Source organism: Lucilia sericata, unplaced genomic scaffold (assembly GCF_015586225.1).
Source record: "Lucilia sericata isolate MDLA Ls3-8-SP2 unplaced genomic scaffold, ASM1558622v1 Contig000170F_arrow, whole genome shotgun sequence".
NCBI classification, from domain to species: domain Eukaryota; kingdom Metazoa; phylum Arthropoda; class Insecta; order Diptera; family Calliphoridae; genus Lucilia; species Lucilia sericata.
Genome location: NW_023994199.1, coordinates 387,501 through 398,339, shown reverse-complemented (window position 1 = coordinate 398,339; position 10,839 = coordinate 387,501). Strand labels below are relative to the sequence as shown.

The 10,839-nt window shown below is 27.8% G+C and overlaps 1 protein-coding gene across 1 annotated transcript in view; it reads left to right on the top strand.

Annotated features, from left to right (window-relative positions):
- Positions 1–2,378: 2,378 nt before the first annotated feature.
- The window catches only part of LOC119601494 (phosphatidylinositide phosphatase SAC2), a 15,820-nt gene continuing 7,359 nt past the window's right edge, over positions 2,379–10,839 (top strand). The window contains 6 exon segments of the mRNA XM_037952449.1: positions 2,379–2,609; positions 8,720–8,875; positions 8,878–9,383; positions 9,440–9,734; positions 9,792–10,312; positions 10,384–10,454. Coding sequence (XP_037808377.1) covers positions 2,513–2,609; positions 8,720–8,875; positions 8,878–9,383; positions 9,440–9,734; positions 9,792–10,312; positions 10,384–10,454 — 1,646 coding nt within the window. The 5' untranslated portion in view covers positions 2,379–2,512.

Sequence of the window (10,839 nt, the reverse complement as noted above, 5' to 3'; positions counted from 1 at the left end):
GTTGATTTGCAAAAACAGCTGTTTGGTATTTTTTTTATAATCTTTTACAATTTAATGGTGCTGCCAGATTATAAAATTTGATGTATACCGTTATAAAATGAATGAAAAACGTTGAAATTTTAAAGTTTGCGATAAAAACCATTGTGTTTTTACAATGACTTCAGATACATTAAAATAATTTTTTTTAAATAATATAATATTCAAAAGTATTCATTATTATAATGAACAAATTGAAACCCAGAGACCATAGTATACTTTTCTAAAGGATTGAGAAGCGCTGAATCCGAATATGCCCTCAAAATTTATCCATTACATCATGAAGTTTGAAAAGAAAAACGTTTTTGGACACAATTGAGTCACTATAACAGCGCGAGATACCTTTATTTATAAAATTTGTTATGTCATCTGAAAATCCAATCTGTCGACTTTAAAATAATGGTTTATCCACTGTTATATTCCTGTCTGTTATGTAAACCGAATCCGGGTAAATTTCTCGTTTAAAAACGAGTTCTCATAATTTTTCTCGTTTTAAAACCGAGTACACAAAATTAATCGAATTTAATTTTATTCTAATAAATTAAATAATTATTTTTCGTGTTTTTTAATACAATAATACGATATCACAGCAAAGACAAATTATTTTTAACCATTTCACTCACAAAACCAAACCGAAATACTTAAATGAATATGATTTCACTACTCACTTTATTTTGACATATACATACATATATATTGATCATTTTTAATGAAAGATGGCCAAGGTATTTTCAAAGGACTATCTTTTTCAGCATGCAGTGCCATAAAATTCTAAAAAGGAACTTAGTTTTCTATGAAAATAAACAATTATTGTAGACATGAACTCAAAATTACGTTCTACATTAAGAAAAATTTAAAAAATTCTTAGTACACTGGCGTCTCAAATACGTGAAAGAGTTAAACAATTCAAAAAGTATTTTTATGTGAAAATAAAACAAAGCGGTTGTTCCAAGCTTAATCTCGAAGAAGGAAGAAAATATAACAGAACCTTAAATCATATCGGACTTTCAGATGACATAACAAAATTTTTAAATAAAAGTGTGTTCTCGCTAAATCCAATTTTTTACCCATTTTTTTGAACTTTAAGGTAATAAAGGTTATTTTTAATGATATTTTTCTTTTAGTAAATTTTTTATAAATACGTTAGGTATAATTATCGATTGATTCAATCGAATTAATATAGACAATAGTATTTTCTTAGTATAGTAATCAACAAAATATATTTTTTTCGGTCCAAAAAGTACAAAAACTAAAATAATTCAATTTTGAAGTTTAAAGTCGATTAGATTTGATTTCAAAGAGTTTGTTTCAAAAAATAAAATCAGATTCAAGGAATTTGAGATAATAGGTTTTAATTCCAACAATTAAGAATTCAGTTTTTAAGGATAACTCCCGATTTTTAGAATATATTAAAAGATTTTTTTAATATAGTGTTGTGATCTACACAACTAGATATACAAAATGCACTTGGTCAAATGTTGAGTGTCATACAGTGTTTTCATTAGGTATTTCAATACCATTATTATCCATAGAAACGTGACCACCCAAAATTACATGTATCTTTTAATGAGAAATAAAATATTGTAATTTGAGATTACATTACATCATTAGTTCATTACAATAATTCATATTTAAAAATAAAAACAAAGAAATAATTTATACCCCATTTACACATACACGAAATCTAGTACTTATGAGATTTCGAGCCAAATCTACTTGATTTTAACTAGATTTCCCATACAAAACAAAATCTACTTCGTAACTAGATTTCGTTAAAATCTACTCAAAATCTAATAGTTTTTAGTGATGCAACTCTGTTTTTTCCTAAATAATACTAAAAAATACGACACTACACAAGAAAAAAGAGGAAAACAAAACAAACAAAAAAAAAATTAAAATGTCGACAAAATTTTTATAAATTGAAAAACATGAATGAAAAGTTTATCTAAAATTAAAGGTAATGTTATATTTAAATATCTATTTTTTATTTTAAATGGAATTTGGATAAACAACCCATTTTTCCTTCTTATTTTTCATATCACACACTTTTTCAAGAAATATTAGAAAAAATGAAATCTTCCTAAATGTCAAGAATAGTAAGTGTAAACGGACTAGATTTGGAAAAAGATTTTAAATGAAATCTACTAGATTTCGTGTATGTGTAAATGGGGTATTAAATAAAACGTAAAATTTAAACTTTATAAAATTTACGCCTAAATAATCAATTTTATCCCACAGTTAATCTATTACAATTTCCTAACCTGTGGCAACATTTCCATTGTTTACTCATTTTTATCTTTTGAGAATTTTGTAGTATTTTTTTCTTTATTCGTGAAATGTCATTCGCCGTGTAAAGAAGTTGTAAGAGAAATAAAATAATGCAAAAATTTTAGTTGGTCTGTGAAACAAACAAAAAAAAACAATTGTGAAAAATTGTTAATAAAATTAAGAAATATTACGAAATTACACAACGAAAATGGAAGTATTTCAAACAGATAATTTTTATATCTTTGTTAAGCGTGAAAAAAGTTTATGGTGGAATCGCACTACATCGGAATTTACCATAAAAGCAGGTAAAAATAACAGATAGACAAATTCCTAACAGAAAGTGAAAATTAATGAATGAATAATGTGTTGAGACAGTACCAAATGGCCAGGAAGGGCAAACAATTAGTAAAAGTGAATGACATTTATAACAACAAACAATTATTAAATATTAATCTAATAAAAAGTATTCAAACTTTTTGCTTTATTAAAGTCTAATGTTGTATGTGCAAATGTGTGTCTGACAATGAGTCAGTTGGTATAACTAGTGTATGTACTATGTAGGTTGAGGAGGGAACACTTCTACTTGGAAACTATTAAAGGGTAGTTAAATGTCCAATCGTGTGTTTATATAAATAATAAATAAACGTTTATTTGTTTTTAAGTTCCTTCACTTTTATAAAAAAAAAATAACAATTGATTTGGAAGGCGTTAACAAAACAGAGACTGATTAGTTTAATGACTTTTTTATTTATTAGAAATAAAATTTATTAAAATAATTTAATAAACACAACCAAACTTTAAATTCATTGCTCTTACAGCTGTTGTGTTTTTTGCTTTTGCATTTCTGGTTATTTAATCAATATAGGTACTCTTTGTTAAAACACACTCATCATCTCTACCTCTCTTTGACAATCCCTTGGGGCGGCGGTAGGAGTAATATATTTTGTATTGCGTCCAGTTATTATTTTCTTTTGTTTATTTATATTTTGTTATTTTGTTTATTTCTATGCTATTGCTATTTTAAATATTCCAGTTTTCTTACAATGTCAAGTGTATAATCTGCGATTTTTTGTTTACTTTTGGTTTTCCCCCCATAAACGGGTTGTTGTTGTTTTTGGGGTGGGGATTGTTAATTACAGAACGTGCTGTTTGTATTTGCTAAACTAGTTGGATGATTGTGAGTACAAAAGTTTTCAAATGTTTTTGTTTTAGAATGTAACGTATGAATTTCCTTATCTCTCCAGAGGAAACATTTTCATAAAACAATAAATCGCAAATTAAATAAATTTGTGTTATTGCACCCTACATCAAGTGAGGAGGATATATTAAGTTTGGAGTAGAGTGTGTAATGAACAATAATATTTGTGACACAACCTTAACCGTCTATAGATAGATAGATAGATAGATAGATAGATAGATAGATAGATAGATAGATAGATAGATAGATAGATAGATAGATAGATAGATAGATAGATAGATAGATAGATAGATAGATAGATAGATAATAGATAGATAGATGATAGATAGATAGATCGATAGATAGATAGATAGATAGATAGAAGATAGATAGATAGATAGATAGATGCTAGATAGATAGATAGATAGATAGATAGATAGATAGATAGATAGAATAGATAGATAGATAGATAGATAGATAGATAGATAGATAGAATAGATAGATAGATAGATAGATAGATAGATAGATAGATAGATAGATAGATAGATAGATAGATAGATAGATAGAGAGATAGATAGATAGATAGATAGATAGATAGATAGATAGATAGATAGATAGATAGATAGATAGATAGATAGATTAGATAGATAGATAGATAGATAGATAGATAGATAGATAGATAGATAGATAGATAGATAGATAGATAGATAGATAGATAGATAGATAGATAGATAGATAGATAGATAGATAGATAGATAGATAGATAGATAGATAGATAGATAGATAGATAGATAGATAGATAGATAGATAGATAGATAGATAGATAGATAGATAGATAGATAGATAGATAGATAGATAGATAGATAGATAGATAGATAGATAGATAGATAGATAGATAGATAGATAGATAGATAGATAGATAGATAGATAGATAGATAGATAGATAGATAGATAGATAGATAGATAGATAGATAGATAGATAGATAGATAGATAGATAGATAGATAGATAGATAGATAGATAGATAGATAGATAGATAGATAGATAGATAGATAGATAGATAGATAGATAGATAGATAGATAGATAGATAGATAGATAGATAGATAGATAGATAGATAGATAGATAGATAGATAGATAGATAGATAGATAGATAGATAGATAGATAGATAGATAGATAGATAGATAGATAGATAGATAGATAGATAGATAGATAGATAGATAGATAGATAGATAGATAGATAGATAGATAGATAGATAGATAGATAGATAGATAGATAGATAGATAGATAGATAGATAGATAGTAGATAGATAGATAGATAGATAGATAGATAGATAGATAGATAGATAGATAGATAGATAGATAGATAGATAGATAGATAGATAGATAGATAGATAGATAGATAGATAGATAGATAGATAGATAGATAGATAGATAGATAGATAGATAGATAGATAGATAGATAGATAGATAGATAGATAGATAGATAGATAGATAGATAGATAGATAGATAGATAGATAGATAGATAGATAGATAGATAGATAGATAGATAGATAGATAGATAGATAGATAGATAGATAGATAGATAGATAGATAGATAGATAGATAGATAGATAGATAGATAGATAGATAGATAGACAGATAGACAGATAGACAAATAGATAGATAGATAGATATATAGATATATAGATAGATAGATAGATAGATAGATAGATAGATAGATAGATAGATAGATAGATAGATAGATAGATAGATAGATAGATAGATAGATAGATAGATAGATAGATAGATAGATAGATAGATAGATAGATAGATAGATAGATAGATAGATAGATAGATAGATAGATAGATAATACGTATCTCTTAATAATTTCAATTCAGTTTTTGAAAATTCGTAGATTGATTAAAACACATTCTGCGATTGGTATCGTTTCTAGTTTTAACCCTTTGTTTTCCACAATTGTCCTTTCGCAAACTGTAGCACCATCTCATTTATTTAATCACTGCAGAGAAATTGTGTCAATTCATTTAAATTAAATTAATTAAATTAGTAACATGCCATTAAAAGTAAACTTTTACCTTTCTTTATTAATATTTCTTATCTTCTATCTACACCTTTTTAATTATAATAATAAAGAAACATTTCTAAAAAATATACCCATTTCATATTAATAACCATTAAAATAAATGCAATAGATAAGACAATTAAAAAAGAAAAACAACATTAAAGCTTCATTAACATTTCAAGTTAATGGTATATTAAGTAATTAAAATGTTTAACAGAATAACAAAACAGCTTATAATACTTCAATTTATATTAGAAGTATTGATTTCTTAGAATTGGCTTTAAGCCAAAAATAATATACATTTAAACTCTAAAGCAAATTACACGCTTACGTTTATATTCATCATTTTCAAAAACTTACGAACAATGCATATTTACATTGCATTATTTTATATCTACATATTGCTTTGCGTATTTTAAGCTTTTTTTATAGAACATTTATTTTTGTCCTGAAAAAAACTTATGACGCATTTTTAGCCACTGTTTTTTTTTTTCTTCAATCAATTTGTAAAGATTTTTTTCTATCATCTATTGTTGATCATTGTCAATGAGCTGGTTATAAAATATAACTACATATTTAATTATATTTAAGGATTGCGTGATATGTATTTTATTGTATTATTTTTAGTTCCATTATTTAAAAAAATTTAAGGTTAAAAAATTATATTAAAATTATGTAGGTGTGTTTTTTTCAAAACGTTTGATTTGGTAAATAATGTTCAACTTTTGGGTGGTTTTGTTTAAATGGAGGTGTATGTTCAGCTTACAACTACAATGTTTACCATCAATGAGTTTGAAATAAACAATAATCATTGATTATAACATGATAGTAGTCTTCAACATGATTGAAAAACTTTTAACGTAAAATTTCATAGCAAAACTACTAAATCGACTAGTTAAGTCGATTAGACTAATTCACAGTTTAGTCAATAGAAAAGTTTAAACTGTAGAAAATGTTGTACTATATTGACTAATTTGTTGACTAGTCTTTTCACTTTTGGCAGTCAATAGACTGGTTCAGAAATAAGACCATAGATTAGTATATTGTTAATCTGCCGAATAGTTTGTTAACTAATCTATTGACAGCAGAATAATCAATTTAATAATCCGTATATTAGTCAATAGACTGGTATATTGATTTGTCTATTGACTAGTATATAGAATAATGTGTTGACTAGTCTATTAACCACAGAATAGACTATTTCATAGAGTAGTCTATAGTCTAGATCAACGACCAGTTTATGGACTACTTAGTCTACAAACTAGTTCTTAGACTGGTCTATTTATTAGTCCATAAACTAGTTCATATTCTATTCTATTGATACGTTTGTGGAAAAGACAAGTTAATAAACTAGTCAATAATCTAGTCAATAGATTATTCCGTAGATATGTCAATAGAGTAGACTATAGAATAGTAGATTTCTTTGTGTAGTAATAGACTAATCCATACACTGGGCAATATTCTGGACCATAGACTACTTCACAGACTTGACAATAGACTAATCCATAGACAAGTCATTAGACTAGTCTTTATATAGTACATAGACCACAATTTAGTCCATAGACTTTTGATTTCAATTTCTACGTGGCCTAATTAACATAAAATTATTCATACCAATCCTGATTGAATGTCACTCCCTTTTTATTTATACTGCCATTCGTATACATACATATATCACTGAGCTCTGATCCGATGATATACAGATGTACATAAAATGTGACATATCGATAATTTTATCTTTTGAAAATATATTATAAATGTTTTCTTTAGAGTGCCATATGGACTGAAAACCCATTTTTTACAATTTTCTTACAATTTCTCGCTAATATTAAGCAATTAATAACAACTATTACTCAAACAAGGCAATATCCTTAGAAATGGCATGGTTGTGCTGGTCGCATTAATTATTTGTTATAAATAATATTGCCTTTTTTCTATATGTCAGTCAAATATAATTAACTTTGATTTATTTCCAATTGATTCTTTATATACCAACTAAAACTATTTTTAGTATTTCCCTTTTTTTTTTTTTAATAATGTCTTTATTAACGCATTAACAATTTACTACTAATAATAAACTGTAATTTTGAATTGTAATTTAATATTTATAACCTCCTTTTGGTTTATTTTCTAATGCATTTTGTGCGCTAAATTAAGAAACATATGGTGGTAGTAATCCTTAGAGGCGCAAAAGTGTGGAAAACTTAAAAGGCTTAATAGAGATATTAAGGTTAATTCTATAGAACTTATATTACTTCCGTGTTCAATGAGTTTAGAATGTGTGCTTTATTAAGACGTTTAAATTAAAAAAAGGAGGGAAACACTTTTCCTAAAAAATATATGTCTAAGAAATACCAGGTATAAAACTCTAGTTATTAATATTAATATTCTGTCCATAATATAAAACTAAAAATCAAAAATATTCTCTTACTTTGATTGCAAAATTTAATATTTAATCCATCATCGTCATCATCATCAACATCACGAACACAATGTATGTTTATGTACATGTTTGCCACTTAAAATAAAAGTCGATTTTTTTCCTCATAAAACTAAAATAACCCACTTTTGAGATGACTTTTTGTTGTATCCTTGATGGCTTTTGTATACAACTACTACAGAGTTTATGTATTTTATTCATATATAAAAAAAAATTTAGTTTGTTGTTTGGCAAATGCCAGACAACTATAACCAAATAGCACGTACTTAAATTTGATGAGGTTTTAAGGAAGGGAGGGAGAGAACAGCAAGTGAAGAGGCAATGAAAAGTGAATCTTGATTTTTTAATATATTTGTATAAAAAATACTTGTTTGCTAACTTGTAATATTTATTATAACTAGAACATACTTTCTAAGTATTTGCAAAAAAAGGACATTCATCTAGAAATCTAGTTTATTACTTTTTATACGAGACAGAATGTTTTCATAAATGGTGTCAATAATAAAAGTAAAAGTTGTAATGGATTTCAATTGTATGTTTGATAACCTTTAGGTTTCTCCTTAATTTGCGTGTCAAAACCAATTAACTGTTTCACAAGGATAAATGTATTCAACACCTGCAGCGTTGAAAATATACACAATATAAACAATAAACTTGTAATTAGGAACTGTTAAACAAATAATCAATAATTCATGTGTTTTTTTTTTTTTTTTGTATTTGTGTTTTTCTAGGTTGGGATCTATCTTCGGTGGATGATATTGAATGTATAGGCATAACTCAGGGCATAGTGGGTGTCATCTCCTTGCCCAATGTCTATGAACCACATCTGGTGATAGTTAAAGAGGCCACTCCTGTTGGTGTTTTATATCCACCACATTTAGTTTATAAATCAAATCCATTTGTATTTTAAGTTTATATGAAGCAGATGCTGTATTACCCAATTGTACGCGACATGCTAGCAGTTCCAATACCACACCTACACATTCGAGAAACTCTTCAACTTCTTCCTCCATAAATGCTAACGTTAATTCCAATGCAAATTCCAGTAGTTCCAGAACCAAACTATTCGAGGGTAATCAATTGATGAATAAAACCTGGGGTGCTGTTAAAAGTGCTGGTAATACTATTAAGAATACAACACAACAAGCGGCTGCCTTAGCCTCTAATCAAGTGAAATCTTCGGTGGGTATAAGAGATCCTACACGTATTGGCAAACGTATAACCGAGGAGTTGCATAAAATATTCGATGATACCGATAGTTTTTACTTCTGTTTCGATCATGATATTACCAATAATTTGCAAAGGCATTTGCCAGTGGGCTCAACCGATCAACAGACACCAGATGAGAGATTCTTTTGGAATATGCATATGATTAAGGATATTATGGCTTTAAATGTGGGTTTAGTTTAAAAAAATGTTTTACTTCTATTTAATATTTCTCTATTTTAAAGGATAAAACTTGGATTTTACCCATTATACAAGGTTTTGTACAAGTAGAGCCTTGTGTTATAGGCAATGAATGTTTTACACTGGCTTTGGTCTCACGAAGGTCCAGACATCGGGCTGGTACACGTTATAAGCGACGAGGAGTAGATGATAAAGGAAATTGTGCCAATTATGTAGAAACTGAACAAATACTATCATTCCGTCATCATCAATTGGCTTTTACACAAGTCAGAGGTTCAGTGCCCATATTTTGGTCACAACCGGGTTATAAATACAGGCCACCACCAAGATTGGATAGGGGTAAGTAAAAGCCAACTTCTTAAAAACACTTAAACTAATCATAAATTATTTCCTTAGGTGAAGCTGAAACCCAGGAAGCTTTTGAGACTCATTTCATTAAAGAACTAGATATTTACGAGGGTGTTTGCATTGTTAATCTCGTCGAGCAGAGTGGCAAAGAGAAACTTATAGGCGATGCTTATGCCAAACATGTTTTAAAGTACAATAATGATCGTGTGGTTTATGTTACTTTTGATTTTCATGACTATTGTCGTGGTATGCGTTTTGAAAATGTTTCGGCTCTCGTCGAAGCCTTAGCACCAGAAGCTGGTGCCATGGGTTTTCATTGGCGTGATCAACGTGGTGTTATTTGTAATCAAAAATCAGTATTTCGTGTTAATTGTATGGATTGTTTAGATCGCACAAATGTTGTGCAGACAGCTTTGGGTAAAGCTGTTTTAGAGTCACAACTAGTTAAATTGGGTTTATCGCCACCCTACTCACCCATACCGGAACAATTGAAAAATCCTTTTATGGTTTTATGGGCCAATAATGGTGACATTATAAGTCGTCAGTATGCGGGCACAAATGCTTTGAAGGTAAGTTTTATTTTTGTGTGTTTTTGAAAAGTAATTACTATTGTCTATTAATCATATATTTTCTTTGTCAGGGTGATTATACTCGCACCGGTGAACGTAAAATTAGTGGTATGATGAAGGATGGCATGAACTCAGCTAATCGGTGAGTATTTATTTGTTTACTATTATTCATTTGTCGTTTTTTTTTTTTTCTTTTTTATATTTATTTACTTGTTATTATTTAGGACAAATAATTGTTGAAAATACTTTGCCAATGCTTAATTCTTATAATTTTGTTTACTATTGTACAAATATGGAAGGGGTATAACATTACCATTTCTTACTTATTCCTACTAATATTATTTACAGTTTATTATAGCATGCTTTTTCTAACCTCTTTTTCGGTATTATTTTGAGAAATTGTTTTCATATTAAAGTTTTGGATTATATTTCTGAATGCTGATAACTAAATCCTAACAAATCACTTCAAAGAAAACATAAATAGTGCGTTATATCTTCGTAGTAGTATGTAGGCAGTTTATTTATTT